Source organism: Haliotis rufescens, unplaced genomic scaffold (assembly GCF_023055435.1).
Source record: "Haliotis rufescens isolate VD_foot unplaced genomic scaffold, xgHalRufe1.0.p SCAF_10, whole genome shotgun sequence".
NCBI classification, from domain to species: domain Eukaryota; kingdom Metazoa; phylum Mollusca; class Gastropoda; order Lepetellida; family Haliotidae; genus Haliotis; species Haliotis rufescens.
The window spans coordinates 41284140-41305202 of NW_025963780.1; the positions used below are offsets into that span (position 1 = coordinate 41284140).

At 42.6% G+C, this 21063-nt stretch overlaps 1 protein-coding gene across 8 annotated transcripts in view; it reads left to right on the top strand.

The window, feature by feature from the left end:
• LOC124146737 (ATP-dependent translocase ABCB1-like) overlaps positions 1-18979 on the top strand; it is a 92985-nt gene extending 74006 nt beyond the window's left edge. For 5 of the 8 annotated variants that reach the window (XM_048390702.1, XM_048390694.1, XM_048390706.1 and 2 more), the window contains 14 exons: positions 926-950; positions 2516-2530; positions 3226-3374; positions 4075-4230; positions 5054-5155; positions 6333-6410; positions 7352-7435; positions 7968-8171; positions 9330-9571; positions 9733-9892; positions 10099-10296; positions 11138-11344; positions 14951-15097; positions 15513-18979. In XM_048390702.1, the coding sequence (XP_048246659.1) occupies positions 926-950; positions 2516-2530; positions 3226-3374; positions 4075-4230; positions 5054-5155; positions 6333-6410; positions 7352-7435; positions 7968-8171; positions 9330-9571; positions 9733-9892; positions 10099-10296; positions 11138-11344; positions 14951-15097; positions 15513-15713 (1968 nt within the window). In that variant the 3' untranslated portion in view covers positions 15714-18979. Of the gene's footprint in view, positions 1-925; positions 951-2515; positions 2531-3225; positions 3375-4074; positions 4231-5053; positions 5156-6332; positions 6411-7351; positions 7436-7967; positions 8172-9329; positions 9572-9732; positions 9893-10098; positions 10297-11137; positions 11345-13962; positions 14925-14950; positions 15098-15512 lie in introns of those variants that run through there. The other 3 variants (XM_048390712.1, XM_048390715.1, XM_048390722.1) reach the window with 2 other exon arrangements.
• The last annotated feature ends 2084 nt before the right edge of the window (positions 18980-21063 follow it).

Here is a 21063-nt window from a genome sequence, read left to right on the forward strand (position 1 = left end):
AGAGATTCAGCTGAGTTTGTTTGTGTCATGAAACAATTTTTTCACACTGTCGGTGGTTTGTCGATCTGTTACTATGGTTACTGCTCCTGTTTGGAATATTTCACATTTTTTTTCAAAATTCTTGAATTGCATTTTATCCCTTTCAATTTCCACTATTTTCTTTTTTGCTTCAATTACCATGTTGTGGCCTTCACCTCCCCCCCGGCATTAAGCTTTGTCCAGTTGGGATGAATATACAACACATTTTGTTTAATTTTATAAATAGGTAAATTAATTATTTTATATAATATGATAATTGAATAATTTAAAGAAATTGGAAATATTTGTTTTGGGATAAATTCCAATGTTTGTGTTCATTTGCTTTTGTTGTTTTCATGCTTAAAAAAATGCTTGCTGCTTCTTGTGCAATATCATGTCAAGTGAACAGTTCCTTCAAAACCTTATATTTTCAGCATTTTAAACCATCTTCACACTTTCTCATAAGCATAATGGGAACAGTCACTGAACTCAACCACTCAACTCAACCCCTCAACTCAACCTCTCAACCCCATAACTCAACAACTCCACTCAACCTCTCAACTCCTTAACTCAACCCTTCTACTCAACCAAATTTAACAGTAGAAACTGGAAAAAGTAAAATTAAGTCATCCAATCAGTTACAAGTACAAAGAATTCATGTATCGACCTAAATCCTTTTTCTCCTTTTGCGTCGATCTTGTCGTTTCATTGTTTACCTTTCATTTAACCTGGTCCTAGTTTCTGTGAACTGGTATGTCCTGGCTTTTACTACACGTTTCATGCAACTCTTTCTGTTAACTTGTACATCAGTCATTCTAATATTCATGGAGAAATAATTGTAACAATGTTCCTTGATAATACCTAGATTTGAATATGTAGAACTGAAAATTTACGATCTTACTTTCAGACCAGGGAAAAGAAACCAGAAGATGGTATGTATCGTCTGTTTACTCCGTGGTCTAGTGGTAGAGCGGTAGAGCGCCCACACGGGGATGTCTCCGTGGTCTCGTGGTAGAGCGCCTGCCTGGAGATGTCTCCGTGGTGTAGTGGTAGAGCGCCTGCCTGGAGATGTCTCCGTGGTCTCGTGGTAGAGCGCCCACCCAGGGATGTCTCCGTGGTCTCGTGGTAGAGCGCCTGCCCGGGGATGTCTCCGTGGTCTAGTGGTAGAGCGCCCATCCGGGGATGTCTCCATGGTCTAGTGGTAGAGCGCCCACCCGGGGATGTCTCCATGGTCTAGTGGTAGAGTGCCCTCCCAGGGATGTCTCCATGGTCTAGTGGTAGAGCGCCCACCCGGGGATGTCTCCGTGGTCTAGTGGTAGAGCGCCCATCCGGAGATGTCTCCGTGGTCTAGTGGTAGACCGTCTGCCCGGAGATGTCTCCGTGGTCTAGTGGTAGAGTGCCCACCCGGGGATGTCTCCGTGGTCTAGTGGTAGAGCACCTTCCCGGAGATGTCTCCCTGGTCTAGTGGTAGACCGTCTGCCCGGAGATGTCTCCGTGGTCTAGTGGTAGAGCGCCCACCCAGGGATGTCTCCGTGGTCTAGTGGTAGAGTGCCTGCCCGGAGATGTCTCCATGGTCTAGTGGTAGAGCACCCTCCTTGGGATGTCTCCGTGGTGTAGTGGTAGGGCGCCCACCCGGGGATGTCTCCGTGGTCTAGTGGTAGAGCTCCCTCCTTGGGATGTCTCCGTGGTCTAGTGGTAGCGCGCCTGCCCGGGGATGTCTCCATGGTCTAGTGGTAGAGTGCCTGCCCGGGGATGTCTCCATGGTCTAGTGGTAGAGTGCCTGCCCAGAGATGTCTCCATGGTCTAGTGGTAGAGCGCCTGCCCGGGGATGTCTCCATGGTCTAGTGGTAGAGCGCCTGCCCGGAGATGTCTCCGTGGTCTAGTGGTAGAGCGCCTGCCTAGAGATGCCTCCGTGGTCTAGTGGTAGACTGTCTGCCTGGAGAGCTAGCACTATAAAATTGGCAATAATCCGGGCTAGTACAAGCATCCATGCACTCACACACACGCGTCACTATATAATTGCAATAATCTTAATCGCGACATTAAACCCCATTTCACCTCATCCTTTACTTGTTGAAATATTCTGTTACTAAACATTCATCCTATGTGTGCATTAGCAGTGGCCACAGATGCCTTTGCGACTATGCTTGTAAGTTGTGACTAACAGGACCGGATGGTCAGGCTCGCTGACTTGGTTGATGCATGTCATCATATCCCAATTGCGTGGATTGATGCTCATGATGTCAATCACTGGATTGTCTGGTCCTGACCCGATTTTTATATAGACCACCCTCATATAGCTGGAATATTGCTCAGTGCGGTATTAAACAAACAAACAAACAAAACACAGATGCCATAACAGATGAAATAAACAATGATTTAAGAACGTAGTTAACTGAAAATCTTATTGCTTTATGTAAATTATTCCAAGTGTTTCTGCTTGCGTCGTCTATGTTGAGTTCATCTCTCATATTTGTGTTTATCATGCTCTCTGAAGAGGCGGCAACTCCAGGTAATATAACCATCATTGATCACAGCTTCCTGGGTTTGGGGAATCATACTGTTTGTGTACTTTAGGATTTAAAGATTTTCATCTAACTGTTTTGTTTTGTTTGGTCGAAATAAACATATACTGCTCAAAGATGTGAAGATGTCACATGTTCTGCTCTGCAGCTCCAAATATATCTGCACCGCCTCCGTGGTCTAGTGGTAGAGCGTTCACCCGGAGAGCAGAAGGTCCGGGGTTCGATCCCCGGCCGCGTCATACCAAAAGACGTTAAAAGATGGTACTTGTTATTACCCTGTCTGGCGCTCGGCATTAGAGAGCTAAAACAAGGACTGGTCGGCTCGGAGTCAGTTTACTGTGTCTGAGTGGGTTATTCATGTTAAACTGCGGCATGGTATCTCAGTGTGCTAGCACTATAAATCAGCATCAGCCCGGACTAGTACAAGCAGACACACACACACACACACACACACACACACACACACACACACACACACACACACACACACACACACACACACACACACACACACACACACACACACACACACACACGTCGCTATATAATCGCAATAATCTTGGACGCGATGTTAAACCCATTTTCACCTCACCTCACCGAATATCTCCAAATATCTCAGCAGTATAGTGGCAATCCAGTCTGAAGCATGCAGCATGTTTGATGCCCTGGGTTGTTGTTCCAGATGAGGATGATGAGATCGAGATGATGGTTCGAGTGGGATCCGGGCGAGATCGCAAAGTGGATCTGAAACATGCAGTATCTGTGGAAGAGAAGACCCCGAAGAAATCACGTCAGAGACTGACTTCAGAGTCCAAGGACAAGAAGGAAGAGGTATGTTTTTGTTCCAAAAACACAAAAAAACATTGTGGTCATGTACAGATCACTGAATTTTTCTCATAAGGCTAAAAAATGTAGTAGTCTTGGTTCTCAGGCACCGCCCACAGCATCATAAAGTCTGCCGCACGTTTCGTTTTTATTTCCATTTTCAAAAAAATGTAAAAATCCTAATACAATGCGATCCAATATGGCAAAAAGTTATTTCCTTTTGAATGCACACTGCTTTACTGCGCATCTCGTGTTGTGGTCATGGCGGCAATAGGAATTTGTTATCTTGTTTACATAGGGAGGCCCTTTCCAAGGTTGATGGTACACAACTGTTTATTTGGGTACATGTACATACTAGTTTGAACAAGCAAAAAAAAAACAAAATAAGTCGGCCCGTCCTCACTATATTTTCAAAAGTCATTGCCTGAGAACCAATTCTTTGCTTATTTTAGTCCTAGACTAACAGGTTTTTTTTACGTGTGTTGAGATTATGTGGATGTTGCCAGGGAACATTGCAATCAAGAATGATCTTTGTTTTAATTGAAAATCTTATCAATTATTAAGAATCTCTTTCTCAGAGGCCACATCAAGTGTCAAGTTGCCAATAGGGATCACTTCCACCATTGTTCTTTGAAATCAAAACTTTACATCACGGAAACTTGTGAACTAACGAGATCTTTTCATCAATCTGATTTTATTTCACCAGGAAGAAGAGGCTGAGGATTTGCCCAAAGTGTCCTTCATAGAGATCCTGAGGTTGAACTCGCCGGAAGCTCTTTACATCTTGTTCGGCTGTTTTGCTGCTGTCATCAATGGCGGGATCCAGCCTGCTTTCTCCGTCATATTTGCAGATATTCTTGGGGTAAGCCAACACGAAGATCCGTGTTGGAACTGGTCTTCAGCAACGAATGCTTGTTGTAAGAGGCGACGAACGGGATGTGGTGGTTAAGGCTTGTATTGATTGATGCTCATGATGTTAATCCCTGGATTGTCTGATCCAGACTTGATTATTTCATATAACGTGTATATGGAACTACATCTATGACTAGTTTAATACAGCCCCCTCTGGTTGAACGGAACTCTCCCTTTCTGGTTCATTCGTCACCACTCGCCTCTTTCCGTAACCTGCAAGAAAATTTGTCTCCCAGTCAATGAATGTTATTTGCGAAAATACCACAAACCAATTAAAATGAGCGTGTGACTTCAAGTACTTCCGCCAAAGAATCCCTCAGGAATAATGTTTGATTTACATATCTCTTGCATCTAAACATATACCCAAGACACAGTTAAATGTGTTCAATCATACTGTATAATACCTTAAGTCCCGATGTGTCTTAAATGGCATCTGGAATATATATGACATGTGGGAAATATACGTGAATCATTACGCAACGAGTTGACAATTCTTTTAGCTATGCCCCTTTGCACTAAGACGGAACCCTGTTGCAAAAAATGGCCATGAGAGGGTCACGAGTCGCTATTTGGCTTGTCCCGGAATAACACGAGTTGGTCATGAATGTTTCTGGTTATGAAAAAGGAGGCGCTCTCTCGTTTTATCACTGCAATTATGATCAGAGTCTAGCGTATCTGATTATTGCCACAAGTGACCCTGGAGGTGTTGTAAGGAAGAGTGTAGAAACATCACGTGGATGAGAATCAAACTAGGATGCCATTTCCTGTTGCAGGTCTACCAGAAATCTGTCGAGGAACAAGACAGGGATGTGAGAATGTATGCCCTTATCCTCTTGGGACTTGGAGTCCTGTCCTTGTTTACCAACTTTGCACAGGTGAGCACAGCCTATAGAGTAGACACACTGATCACCTGCCAGTAGACCTGTGCACAGGTGAGCACAGCCTATAGATTAGACACACTAATCACCTGCCTGTAGACCTGTGCACAGGTGAGCACAGCCTATAGAGTAGACACACTAATCACCTGCCTGTAGACCCGTGAAGATCCGGGGTAGAATAGGTCTTCAACAACCCATGCTTGCCGTAAAAGGCGACTAGGCTTGTCGCAAGAGGCAACTAACGGGATCAGGTGGTCAGACTCGCTGACTTGATTATGTCATGTCATCGTATCCCAATTGCGTGGATTGATGCTCATGATGTCAATCACTTGATTGTCTGGTCCAAACTTGATTATTCACAGACTGTCGTCATATAGCTGGAATATTGCTGAGTGGGGCGTTCAACAACAAACAAACAAAACATGCCTGTATTCTGTAACTGCACTGCTGACATTGAGAAAGATCCAGGTGGGGTACAGATAAAGTTGTTCATCGCCTTCTTTCAGAGGCAAATAGTCTTGTTTCTTTGACTATTATTAACTGAGCTATTTAGTCCAAGCAGGATTGAAGTCGCCGACTTTGTTACTTTTGGTCCTTGCCTTGAGTATCACTTTTTGACTTCCTTTTAGTTATGGGGGGCACGGGTGGCCCAGGCGTCTAAGGCACCGCGATTCGCTGTGCAGAGTTGCGTCCCTTGGGCACACCAGAAACCTATGATTGTGGGTTCGAATCTTGGTTCGCCACGATTATGTTTCTAGGTTTGTCAGCACGGTGGGTTTCACCGAAGTGGTAAACGTCTGAGACCTGCATCGCTTCGGGCTTTCCTCCCACATTAAGCTGACACGCCGTGATATAACTGGAATGCTGTTAAAAGCGGCGTTAAACCCAACTCACTCACTCACTCACTTTTAGTTATGGTTAAATCACTCTAAGGTCTTGGTTGAAAATGTGCAACTGCGAGCTCAAGATTTTACATTTTCAACCCAGTGGTTTAACGAACTTATGAATTGCAATATATACCAGAAAAATATAAAAACATTGGTATGCCTTATAGTGAAACAATACAGTAGTCGCAGTATAAAGACAACATAAGATTCATGTTAAGAGAGTTTCTGTTGACAACAATCAGTGTGTAAATAATCCAAGTGTCATGGGGAATCCATCTTTGTTTCAGTCTGCCTTCTTTGGTATCTCTGGTGAGAACATGACAGTGAGAATTCGGAGGAATGTCTTCAAGGCCATGTTGAGACAGGTAAGAATAAGCCGCCTCGTGATTGGTTGGTTGGTTTGTTGTTTAACGCCGCACTCAGCTATAATATTTCAGCTATATGAGGCGGCCTGTAAATAATTGAGCCTGGACCAGACAATCCAGTGATTAATATCATGAGCATCGATCCACGCAATTAGGATCAATGACATGCATCAACCAAGTCAGCGAGTCTGACCTCCTGATCCTGTCAGTCGCCTCTTACAACGAGCATAGTCGCCTTTTAAAACAAGCATGCTGACTCGTGAAGGCTGTCAGTCTGTTGTAACTTTTTATGTGGTCATCATCTGGTCTGTATGTCCATACATCCCTCTGTCCATCCATAATTCGTTTCCGGATCATAACTTGAAATCCGTGAAACATTTTCATCCAAACTTGGTACATATATCAACCAAGGGCTGAAGTTGGGGTGGGTGTGTGTGTGGGGGGGATTTGTGATCTCCTGATGACTCTTGTCATTATATCCATGAAAGAAAATGCCGATGAATTTATCCTTCCAACATTTTCGGTTATTTCATTTCAGTATGTCCATGAATGAATATGTTGATGTATTTTTAAATAAGGACAGCTCAAATTATTCAACTGTCTTACTGCTAAGCCTATCTTAAGTGGTGCACAATTTGGATAAATGAAAGAAATAGTTTTTTTTCTTTTATAGGGAGTTAACCCTAAATCAATCCTGACGATATTACTGTTCATATTTCCCCAGAAAATTAGAGAACAAGGAAGTGTGATGTATCAGAATCTGCTGCTTTTTTGTTTTTGCTGACACATTGTCTCCGTGTAATTAGTGAATTTTTCAGCTTCTAGTTCTGTTACAGTACAAAGTGATGTTTGCACAATTTACTTGGGACTGGCAATATTGGCGTAGTCTGTCTTTAAGCACTGTATGGAACTGTTCTTCATTGTACACTGATGCCTTGTAGGAGATCTCCTGGTTTGATGACCATAGGAATAACCTGGGCGCCTTGACCACCAGACTGGCCACAGATGCTTCAAGAGTGCAGGGGGTAAGTGGATGATGGACTTCTTATATATGATCCTTGGTCTGTCAGCACCATAGCCATGCAGGATCCGCTGATTGTGAGTTCCAATCTGAGATTTACCCTGATTAGGATCCTTGGTCTGTCACAACGGACCCATGCAGGATCTGCTGATTGTGAGTTCCAATCTGAGATTTGCCCTGATTAGGATCCTTGGTCTGTCACACCGGACATATGCAGGATCCGCTGATTGTGAGTTCCAATCTGAGATTTGCCCTGATTAGGACCCTATAACTGAAATACTGTTCAGGGCAGCGTTCCACCTACCTCATTTAATTCATAATTGAAAAAGGGGCGGTCGGGTAGCCTAGTGGTTAAAGCGTTCGCTCGTCACGCCGAAGACCCGGGTTCGATTCCCGACATTGGTACAATGTGTGAAGCCCATTTCTGGTGTCCTCCGCCGTGATATTGCTGGAATATTGCTAAAAGCGGCGTAAAACCATACTCACACACTCTTCATCGAAAATAATTATTTGATATCCACTGATTTCCTCTGCAGGCTACCGGTGTCCAACTTGGCATGGTCGTCATGAACTTGGCTAACATGGGCAGTGCTATTGTCATCGCCTTCATCTTCAGCTGGAAACTGACCCTGGTCATCCTGGCTTTTGTACCCTTCATCATGGCGTCCGGCTTCATCGAGATGAAGGTCCTGGCTGGAGTTGCCGGCAAGAACAAAGAAGCTCTTGAGGATGCTGGCAAGGTGATGCCCTGTTACTTTGGCCCACTAGTAAGGCCTGACCGAGCCAGTACGATTCTATTTGGTCTAGTAAGCTCAGCTAAGAGGTCCATATAATACACTAAACCCTACTGAAAATGGTGCTTTGAACCATGTTTAGGCGACTTGGTTGATGCATGTCATTATTTACCAATTACTTCGATTGATGCTCATGATATCAATCACTGGATTGTCTGGTCCACACTTGATTATTTACAGACCAACGTCGATCCCAATTGCGTGGATCGGTGCTCATATCAATCACTGGATTGTCTGGTCCAGGGTCGATTATTTACAGACCGCCGTCATATAGCTGGAATATTGCTAAGTGCGGCGTTAAACAACAAACAAACCAAACAAACAAACAGACCAACATCATACAGCTAAATATTGCTGGGTGAGGCATTAAACAACAAACAAACAAACAAGTACACTGACTGGCCCCAGTACAACAGGGCCTTGTGGGAGCCTCACGGGTAATGCGTTCACTCTCCATGCTAAAGGCGTGGGTTCAAGTCGCCGCTAGGTTACAATTAGGGGTGACTATTGGTCTGGAAATCACTATTGCGATAACTTTTGATATTGAAAGAAATTATTGCGATAACTATTGATATTGCAAGCAACTATTGCGATAAATATCGATAGTTTTCAGTGTATCGTTTTAGATGGATTTTAGAGTTGAATTAAACCTTTGAACTGAAGTTTTCTTTGAATGTGATAACCATAACAACAAATAAAAAGTAAAGTTTGAGATATGACTGATTTGCTTTTTCTTTACCCTAATAATTTAAGAAAAAGAAACTTCAACATTACCATGTGTAAATTACTACCACTCATGATCAAATGAAAAACAAATTTGAACAGCATTTCATGTATTTTATTGAAACTAAAACAATCGAAACTATCGATATTCCTAATTGAAATCGATACTATTGATTGGAAACTGATTTAACAATTGATTTATTGACTTTAAGTGCTTACCAATAGGGATATATCGATATTTCGATTTATCGTGACACCCCTAGTTACAATATGTGAAGCCAATTGTTGGTGCCGTCTGCCGTGATGCTGGTGGAATATTGCTAAAAGTGGCATCATACATACTCAACCGTTACACCTGTTCCTGATATTTTCCATTTACAGGTGGCTATTGAATCTGTTGAGAATATCCGCACAGTTGCATCATTGAGTCGAGAGCCCACGTTCTACACATTGTACCAGCAGAAGCTGACTATCCCTTACAACGCAGCCCTCAGGAAAGCTCACATGGTTGGAATATCCTTCGGGGTGTCCCAGGCTATTGTCTTCTTTGCTCATTCAGCTGCTTTTTACTTTGGCGCCTACCTTATCAAGAACGGAGAGGCAGATTATGTAGATGTCTTCAAGTGAGTCCTTCTCAACATACAGCCACAACAAATGTAACTCATTGTCTGTGATTTTAGTAAGCCCCGCCACCAAATATGGCCGACGTAATAACAAGACCTTTTAGATGTTTGATTCTACTTTGTTGTCATTTCTCACTGAGTCCTTCTCATCTTCCACACAGAGTATTTGGTGCTATTGTATTTGGCGCCATGGCCATTGGACAGGCCAGTGCCTTCGCCCCCGACGCTGCCAAGGCCAAGGTGTCTGCACAGAGGATTGTCTTTCTACTTAAGAGCGAACCCACTATTGACAGTGAGTCCACAGAAGGAGAGAAGCTCGGGGTAAGTGGTAGGCAGTTGCCTCCCTTTGCTGGGCAGGATCTGCTGGTCATGGGTTCTTATCCCAGATTCTCCCCCAGTATGAATCTTAGTCCTTGTAGGTTTCTCCAAACTGGTAAACGTCTACAAACTTTAACTGTGTTAACACTTAACTTTCAATGAGTTTGAAGATTTGACTTTTGGTGTTTGATTCTTGGCTTCACTTTCAGGATAACTATTCAAGTAAGGTGGCGTTGAGTGACGTGAGGTTCCGCTACCCGACCCGCCCAGACGTGACGGTTCTGCAGGGTCTGACGGTGGACATAGAACCTGGTCAGACTCTGGCCTTCGTAGGAAGCAGTGGGTGTGGCAAAAGTACCTCTGTTGCGCTCATTGAGCGCTTCTACGATCCTGAAGCCGGTGTTGTGGTACGTATTGTTGGGGGTCCATGTCATAACTGTGAGGTACAACTCATTGAGCGCTTCTACGATCCTAAAGCCGGTGTTGTGGGACGTATTGTTGGGGGTCCATGTCATAACTGTGAGGTACAGCTCATTGAGCGCTTCCTTCTATCCTGAAGCCGGTCTTGTGGTATGTATAGTGGTGGGTCCATGTCATATTCGCGGAGGTACAGCTCATTGAGCACTCAAAGATCCTGAAGCCGGTGTTATGGTAAGTATAGTAGGGGGTCCATGTCATAACTGTGAGGTACAATTCATTGAGCGCTTCTACGATCCTAAAGCCGGTGTTGTGGTAAGTATAGTAGGGGGTCCATGTCATAACTGTAAGGTACAATTCATTGAGCGCTTCTACGATCCTGAAGCCGGTGTTGTGGTAAGTATAGTAGGGGGTCCATGTCATAACGGGGTTATCTGCCGTGGCTGGTCCCTTGTGTATGGTGCTCCAGTAGGGATTTATCCAGACCTGCTCAGAGGCCGATATTCGGCCCCAAGTCTGCAGCAAATGTCAGTGAAAGTTACCAATTTGGAATTTAGCATTTCCCAATTCATGCAGTTATAGAACTATTGCTTTGTCTTTATCAAAGTGACTACTATTTCATTGATAACAGGACCAATATAGAGGAAGATGCTTTATTGTTAAGTTTATACTGGATTGAATGCCCTGATAGAATTAATTTGCATCTGATTTTAGGAAAATAAGAACTTTTAAAAATCCCAATTTTGAACATTTTAGCTAAATTTTCCCCCATTTTGCTCGTTGTTGGGATTGCTGCCATCTCTCTCATAAAGTCTGATGTCTATTTTTCAGAGCCTGGACAGGTACGACATTAAGAAGTTGAATCTCCAGTGGCTGAGATCTCAGATCGGTATAGTATCTCAGGAACCGGTTCTCTTTGACTCCAGCATTGCCGAAAATATTGCATATGGTGATAACTCAAGGGAGGTAACCATGGCCGAAATCATCGAAGCAGCAAGAGCTGCCAACATCCACTCCTTCATCAGCTCATTACCGGCGGTAAGCTGCATTTGTCAAATCATGAAGTCTTAAAAATTTGACTTGTTCCCATCACTTTCATTGCTGGTAAACTGAATGGGGATTCTGGATCAGAAATGATCCCCAACATCAGTGTATGAATTCCATTGATGGTGCTAATTGGACCCGTGAAGATTCTGGGGTAGAACAGGTCTTCATCAACCCATGCTTGCCGTAAAAGGTGACTATGCTTGTTGTAAGAGGTGACTAACGGGATCGGGTGGTCAGGCTCGCTGACTTGGTTGATGCATGTCATCAATCCCAATTGCATGAATCGATGCTCATGATATCAATCACTGGATGATCTGGGCCAGACTCGAATATTTACTGACCTAAAAGTCACTGGTTGGCTTGGCCGCACTTGATTATTAATAGCTTGCTAGTCTTGTCTATCCTTGTCGTAAGAGGCGACTAACGGGATCGTGTGGTCAGGCCCGCTGACTTGGTTGATGTATGTCATTGATCTCAATTGCGTGGATCGATGCTCATGTCATTCACTGGGTTGTCTGGTCCAGATTTGATTATTTACAGACATCCGTCATATAGCTGAGTGAGGCGTAAAACAACGAACAAACAATAGTAACAGCTTGCCTTGATATAGCTGGAGTATTGCTGACTACGATGTTAAAGAAGAATATCACTCACACAGAGGTGCCAACATGTATGATTCTGGCGTCATCGTTACGATTTTGAGCCCAAAATGAAGCTATTACCCTTGCTAAAGAAATGAATGTCTTCTACACATGTATTCAATACCCTGCAATATTCATCTATAACAATTGATATCACTTGCTAACTGTTTGATAGGCATTACTTAGAACTTGATGGGTGACAAAGTAGAAACAATTTATGGATAACAGCTTCTTTAATACTGTAAAGGTGACGTTACGGTATAGTTCCTTAATCCGTTGTCAAGCTTGACGGTATAAGGATCTTTACCAAAACGTAGCCTTTACAGTATTAAAGAAGTTGTCATGTTGGCGCTTTTTATGTCGAATACGGTAGTTCAAAACCATAACATAACAGTCAGCTAAATGTTTATCTCTAATATGGTTGTTCCACACAACCTAACCTTGTTGTCATTTGTCAACTTGCCCACACCATGAGTATTCCATGTGTAAGTTAGTATAAATATCGGTCTGGTAGAAGTGTTTTCAGACTTGTTCATGTCTTCCTAGAAACATGCTCGTCCCAGGGAAGTCTATGTACGATCCCCATTGTAGTACGGTAAACTATGGTTATAACGAACTCAAAGGGACCACTAATTTTAGTTTGTTATAACCGCAGTTTGTTATGAGCATAATAAATACAGCATATAAACAAACGACCGGGACCAAAAAATAAGTTTTTTATATCCATCATTTTGTTATAACCGTGTTCGTCATAAACGTAGTTGACTGTATGTGTTTTATCAGGTACTTATGTTCTACCTTTATATACTACCCCCGTATGTCTGAACATCATTGTATATTTGAGTTATAGCCATACAACTTGAAGGAATGATGAGTCGAGACATTACACTTTTGGATTCGCTGTACATTTTGGCAACGTGGAATATTGATGTTCCTCTCTAACGTTGACATGGTGTGAGATGTGTACCTCATGTTGACAGGGCTATGAGACTGACGTTGACGTGGTGTGAGATGTGTACCTCATGTTGACAGGGCTATGAGACTGACGTTGACGTGGTGTGAGATGTGTACCTCATGTTGACAGGGCTATGAGACTAACGTTGACGTGGTGTGAGATGTGTACCTCATGTTGACAGGGCTATGAGACTCACGTTGACGTGGTGTGAGATGTGTACCTCATGTTGACAGGGCTATGAGACTAACGTTGACGTGGTGTGAGATGTGTACCTCATGTTGACAGGGCTATGAGACTCACGTTGACGTGGTGTGAGATGTGTACCTCATGTTGACAGGGCTATGAGACTGACGTTGACGTGGTGTGAGATGTGTACCTCATGTTGACAGGGCTATGAGACTGACGTTGACGTGGTGTGAGATGTGTACCTCATGTTGACAGGGCTATGAGACTCACGTTGACGGGGTGTGAGATGTGTACCTCATGTTGACAGGGCTATGAGACTCACGTTGACGTGGTGTGAGATGTGTACCTCATGTTGACAGGGCTATGAGACTGACGTTGACGTGGTGTGAGATGTGTACCTTATGTTGACAGGGCTATGAGACTAACGTTGACGTGGTGTGAGATGTGTACCTCATGTTGACAGGGCTATGAGACTAACGTTGACGTGGTGTGAGATGTGTACCTCATGTTGACAGGGCTATGAGACTGACGATGACGTGGTGTGAGATGTGTACCTCATGTTGTCAGGGCTATGAGACTCACGTTGACGTGGTGTGAGATGTGTACCTCATGTTGACAGGGCTATGAGACTGACGATGACGTGGTGTGAGATGTGTACCTCATGTTGTCAGGGCTATGAGACTAACGTTGACGTGGTGTGAGATGTGTACCTCATGTTGACAGGGCTATGAGACTCACGTTGACGTGATGTGAGACGTGTACCTCATGTTGACAGGGCTATGAGACTAACGTTGATGTGGTGTGAGACATGTAGCTCATGTTGACAGGGCTATGAGACGAACGTTGGCGGGGTGTGAGATGTGTACCTCATGTTGACAGGGCTATGAGACTCACGTTGACGTGGTGTGAGATGTGTACCTCATGTTGACAGGGCTATGAGACTAACGTTGACGTGGTGTGAGATGTGTACCTCATGTTGACAGGGCTATGAGACTCACGTTGACGTGGTTTGAGATGTGTACCTCATGTTGACAGGGCTATGAGACTCACGTTGACGTGGTGTGAGATGTGTACCTCATGTTGACAGGGCTATGAGACTAACGTTGACATGGTGTGAGATGTGTACCTCATGTTGACAGGGCTAAGAGACTAACGTTGACGTGGTGTGAGACTTGTAGCTCATGTTGACAGGGCTATGAGACTAACGTTGACGTGGTGTGAGACGTGTACCTCATGTTGACAGGGCTATGAGACTCACGTTGACGTGATGTGAGACGTGTACCTCATGTTGACAGGGCTATGAGACTAACGTTGATGTGGTGTGAGACATGTAGCTCATGTTGACAGGGCTATGAGACGAACGTTGGCGGGGTGTGAGATGTGTACCTCATGTTGACAGGGCTATGAGACTCACGTTGACGTGGTGTGAGATGTGTACCTCATGTTGACAGGGCTATGAGACGAACGTTGACATAGTGTGAGATGTGTACCTCATGTTGACAGCGCTATGAGACTCACATTGATGTGGTGTGAGATGTGTACCTCATGTTGACAGGGCTATGAGACTAACGTTGACGTGGTGTGAGATGTGTACCTCATGTTGACAGGGCTATGAGACTAACGTTGACGGGGTGTGAGATGTGTACCTCATGTTGACAGGGCTATGAGACGAACGTTGACGGGGTGTGAGATATGTACCTCATGTTGACAGGGCTATGAGACTCACATTGATGTGGTGTGAGATGTGTACCTCATGTTGACAGGGCTATGAGACTCACATTGATGTGGTGTGAGATGTGTACCTCATGTTGACAGGGCTATGAGACGAACGTCGGAGACAAGGGAGCCCAGCTGAGTGGGGGGCAGAAACAGAGGGTGGCCATTGCCCGTGCTTTAGTCCGGAACCCCAAGATCTTGCTGCTTGACGAGGCCACATCTGCCCTGGACACGGAAAGTGAAAAGGTGAGGATCATGCTCCTGTGTTTGTTCAGGACCTGAAATTATTCAAGTGTCTTAAAATTTGGGATTTAAAGTATTTTGCAATGATAAACCCTTTCCCCATGCTTGTCTCCCATGGGGATTGTGGGTTACAATTGGTCCTGGTACCCTGACAGCATGGATCGTTCATTGCAATATCGATCACTGAATTGTCTGGTCCAGACTGGATTATTTGTTAAACTGCGGCATGTTACCTCTAACATATATGACGTGATATATACGGACTCGTACAAGCACACACGCACACGCACACGCACACACACACACACACACACACACACAATGCATACACGTTGCTGTATAAGTGCAATAATCTTGGACGCGACGTTAAACACCATTTCACCTCACCTCACCTGATGGTCTCACATATGCATTACAGGTGGTACAGGAAGCCCTGGACAAGGCTCGGGAGGGCCGCACCAGCATTGTGATAGCACACAGACTATCAACGATACAGAACGCAGACAAGATCGTCGTCATCCGAAACGGCAAGGTGGCGGAGCAGGGGCGTCACACTGACCTTATGGCCAAGCAAGGTTTCTACTACAAGCTGAATATGGCCCAGATAAAACAGAAGTAGACCATATGGAACCAAAGCTTTCATGATGCATATGTACTTTAAGCCTCAGTGACACTTGAACAAAGCTATCAGTGGTGCCGTCTCCTCAGCAAGCGAGGTAACTGCCCTTGTTGATGGCGCTCAGTGTGTTTCAGAGTGAGTGTGAGGTCAGCCTTTGCCACGTTGATTCTGTGACTGCATTTGTCAAGCTGTTGTTTTTGTTATCTCTCCTCCAATAGTAAAGTGGGGATATATTTTATCCTAATTTTGAAATAGCATTGCAGCTTTAAGAAGATGTTGTCAGTTCATTGATTAACTACTTTTTGCAATTGTTGTGTAATATCTGGTAGAATTAAGCATATTCTACACTGTTCGTGGACCACTAGCCCCTAGTTTATGTCATTATTGTTTTCAGTGTGTTATATGAGACCATCATACCAAGGCAAGAGGGTTTACTCACTTTAAAAGTTCAGTTTCCACCCTTGCCAAACTAGGCTGGAATTATGGAGTTATATTTTGGCTGGTTTAATGAGTCTATGCATACTCCAATCCCAATCTTGTAACGATATCGACATCTGATTCATAAACTGCCGTGCCGAATGTTTTGATTGCAAGATTTGCAGAGCATGTGCATCGTCAACTGGGTGTCCACTCATATTTTTCCAAATCTTTTCATGTTTTAAGTCAAGGTGCTCAACTGATTTGATGCACTTCTGTTTTATTACAATAAAGATCTTGATTATCGATCAGATCGTCTTGACTGGGCACCGCCATTTTGTTTGAAGCAAATGCAAGTGATATCACTCGTAATAGCCACTGGTGGCGCTACGATCGAGCCAAGAAATTCTAGCCTGGTTCGGCAAATGGCTTGTTGTCTGAGACTACAGGTGTTACTGGAGTGAAAGGGTGAAATGTTAATTGTAATATACAACTTGACCATTGGTCAGACAATCACATATCAAGGATACACAAGTACTCACATCATTAACAAGTAATGTGTTAATTTGGACTGAAAGTATATTCTTATGATCGGGTGAAATCACATGGCATCATTATCCATGTGCTGAATTTCACACGGTTTTGTAGGTCCACAAGTTATAGTCCATATTCCGAACCGCGACGTCTTCGTTATTCCCGCCGTTGTTGGGACGTGACACAGGTCATGCTGTTTGGCTCGAGACATAGCAACATGTCTCCAGAATTAGGTTAGCTTTTAAAGGTGTTTTTATCATACTTACTCAATAGCCAGTCCTCCTTTGCCAATTTAAGGCACGGATTTGTTCAGGACTACTTTGTTAAATGTGATGTCCTCAAGATTGATACTCATTCGTGACAGTTGTCCTGTGACAGATGACCTGTGACAGTTGCCCTGTGACAGTTGCCCTGACAGATGACCTGTGACAGCTGCCCTGTGACAGCTGCCCTGTGACAGTTGCCCTATGACAGTTGCCCTGTGACAGATGACCTGTGACAGTTGTCCTGTGTCCTGATCGCAATTCTGTAGTTGATCACAATTCTGAAGTTGATCACAATTCTGTAGTTGATCACAATTCTGTAGTTGATCACAATTCTGTAGTTGATCACAATCTGTAGTTGATCACAATTCTGTAGTTGATCACAATTCTGTAGTTGATCACAATCTGTAGTTGATCACAATCTGTAGTTGATCACAATCTGTAGTTAATCCTGATAATCCGACATGGTATGAAGTGAGACAAATGATGTTGTTTTTCTAGGATACGTTCAGGGAGAAATTGCTGTGGTGTATATGATTGTGTGACATGTGTGTTTGAGGGCAGTAGCCAGTCAGACGAGGAATTATTCAGAATACCTTGCTAGCCACGGGCTACTGGGCAGGCAGCTATTTCACACATTGGTCTAGGGAACAGTAATTTGTTATTGGGCCAGAAGTTTTGAGCATCCAAGACCCTGCCCCTGCCTTATTGTGTCATTTGGAGCAAACCATCTCAAATACTTGTAGCAAATTAGTCAGAAACCTCCCAGATAAAAAGCTGTTGTGCAAATCTCACAAATATTAATATTTTAACAGTAAATGTGTTTTTTCCCTGACCTTTGAACTGGTTGTGTTTCCTTTGTCACCTTGCCCAAATTCTTGATGTCCAGAATGAGAAAAGAACTTATGCCTGACTGGACAAACCTTTACCGATAATTTTTTAGGCATATTTTTGTTGCCTTTTAAACAGTTATTTACTTCTCTGGTATGGACTTAAAGATGTGTTTATATATGTGGGCATAACATTTTTATTGCATAACGACATATTTTGCATGGGTCCATCAACTTACTGGCAATGCAATAAATCTATTATTTGTTTTTCACAAAAACTGCTTCAGCTCAGTGGCGTAATGCCGAATTTGGTAACAGTTGTGTCCCTTGGTACCAACATCTGCTGATAGTACTAAAAACGGTTTTGCCTCGATCGTATCTTTAGATTGCCAGCACTGCCTTGCTTATGGGTTTCACAAGCTGTTTTAGAATCAGCAGAAAGCAGGTTCCAAACATCTAAATTTATATGGTTCATTACACTGCTAGTCCCTGTGCAGAGTTAAGTCCCTTGTCCATGCCAGCATCACCATTGTCGTAACGTCTTCTATCATCAGATTCTCTCACATGCTTTATTTAACTTAACTTCCAAGTGATCTTAAGTTCAACAACTTTGGACCTCATCTTATATTATATATATTTTATTTTTCTTGTAATGGAGGCATCCCTGGATGAGGATAATTTTGCAAAGTCAGTGATTTTCCTGGAGACAAATTGCAATAGGAAATTTTCACGTAACATTTGAAGCAAATTTGAACGATATCTCATGACAATCAGTCCATCTCCTAGAAATTTTATTGAACTGAAACCATACAAGTTGAAGCATACAGATTTGGGATGAGTTGAAGGGAAAATTGTCCACGGTAATTACTGCACCAGATACTAACATGTGCTATAAGAAATGTCCTTAAACTTTTAGTATTTACAAAATATATATTTTGTCACTTATAATAAAATTATCACATTTTCCTGTGTAAAACTTTGACAAATGTTTCCGTTTCTGATTCTTGAAGTAACCATGGTAATGAACTGTGTCCCTGGTGCATCAGTGAATGTACATAATGTTCACGTTCATTTTGTAAATTAAAACTATTTCCATGTGTCAAATGTTGTTAATGAATGTGATTCTCGCATTAGTTACTTAATACCTCATTGACTCGGCACGTTTTATGCATTTAATATGTGTTGCTTTGTTTTTGTTGCAGAGCAGTTTAAGTTGATATGAGGAGAATCAAAATAGAATACAGGAAGTTTTGAATACACATTGCAGAATGTGACATTACATAACTAATTGAGGCCAGACCAGTTGTTTTTTGTGTGTTCTTGTGTTTACTGTAATATCAAGGATAAGGTAAACATAGTAATATTGAAATTGTGTGGTTGATTGAGAAAAATGTGTTTTAGCTGATCAGCCCTTAAATATAAAGTTTGTTTTATTGTCAAGAGTGAGTGAATACGTGAGTGAATTTACACCGCTTTTAGCAATATTCCAGTAATATAACGGCGGGCGTCACCAGAAATGGGCTTCACACATTGTACCCATGTGGGGAAACGAAACCCAGGTTTTCGGCGTGACAAGCGAATGCATTAACCACTAGGCTACCCGACCACCCCTTGTTGTCAAGAAACTAAGAAAAGGAGTAATTTGACCTGGACTCGTGTCCTGTACACGCGAGGTGTTTGTTTTATTACTCCTTGGTTTACGGATCCGCTGACTCTAAATTGCATAAATGTGGAAAGTCATTTTTTCACCAAAAGAAGCATTATTAGAATTGGCCCATCTTCCAGGCCTATTCCAGACCCTAAAATGGCGGAAACAGTATACATGTGGATAAAGGTGTGTATGGAAAGCTGGGAAGTATTGACAATAGTTTTCCATAACAATCAACCAACCAATGCCAATTCATTAAGTAGCCGAGATTAAATTTAACCAAAGAAAAGTTGAGGGAAGTGTGTGGTCGACAAATTTGGATAAGATATTTACACGTGATACTTCAGATGTATACTGCTCAAAAGAAGTTAAGAACACAGACAGATTACAAAGTCATATGAGAAAATCAGGTTTTCTTTGACTCCTATGAGTAGTATATTTTTTGTGCCCCCCCCCCCCCCCCCCACACACACACACACACATAAATCTGCCTGCTGGGATCAGGGCTCAGTTTACGTATTCTTTAAGGAGACAAGTTCTTGACAAACATTTTTTTGTTATTTTTGTTCATATCCCAATTACGTGGATCGACGCTCATGATGTTAATCACTGGATTGTCTGGTCCAGACTAGATTATTTACAGACCGCTGTCATATAGCTGGAATATTGCTGAGTGCAGCGTTAAACAACAAACAAACAAACAAACAAATAATATTGTGAACAAATCAGCTTGCATATTGAAATCGCATAATATTTCATAATCAAATGTTTGGATGCAAATTAGATGTCAACTATTGTACATGATAGTGATTTATTTTGAATGTTTAAAGGAGACTAACAGGACTTGGGTGGTCAAGCTCGCTGACTTGGTTGATGCATGTCATCGTATCCCAATTGCATGCATTGATGCTCATGATGTCAATCACTGGATTGTCTGGTCCCGACTTGATTATTTACAGACCATGGTTATATAGCTGGAATATTGCTGTGTACAGCGTTAATCAAGAAACAAAACAAAATCTCATTTGTAGTACATGTAGAGAGGTGATTTACAGTAAGCAGGCATACAATTTCAGTATTTATTCGAACTTCAAATTTCGATGTAAATCTGTGTCCCAAATGTTTCTTCTGTCCAACGCAATAGTTTTGTTGTCTGAGAACCAAGACAAGTGTTGAATGTATTCAGGGGAGATAACCAGTACAAGAATCTCAGCCGTTGTTCGCCAGTGATCTGTCTGTGGGGAACTGGTATGTTGTCATGCTCACTACTAATATGTCAATACAGGGACGTTTACAATGCAGCTTTGAAATTAGAGGACTTTATTGAGACTCGGCGTTGAGGAGAAGTTTATGTGACTAACCATATTTAGCAGCCAACACTGAAACTTGTATTGACAATCTTATTAAATACCAGTACATGTATGTAAAATTAAACATCCCAGAATGTATTGCTCCATGCATCACCAAACCATTTCTTTTTAATAATTTAGACGAAGGTAAGGTTAATCCAGAGTTTTCTTGGAAATGCATTTTTTAAAATGTGTTTAGATTTGTAGGTTTTCAGTATTTTAATGCAAGAATATTGCCCAAATCTTTACAAATTACAATTACAAATATTTTTTTCAGTGAAGTTTTGTTTTAAACCATGAATATCTTTC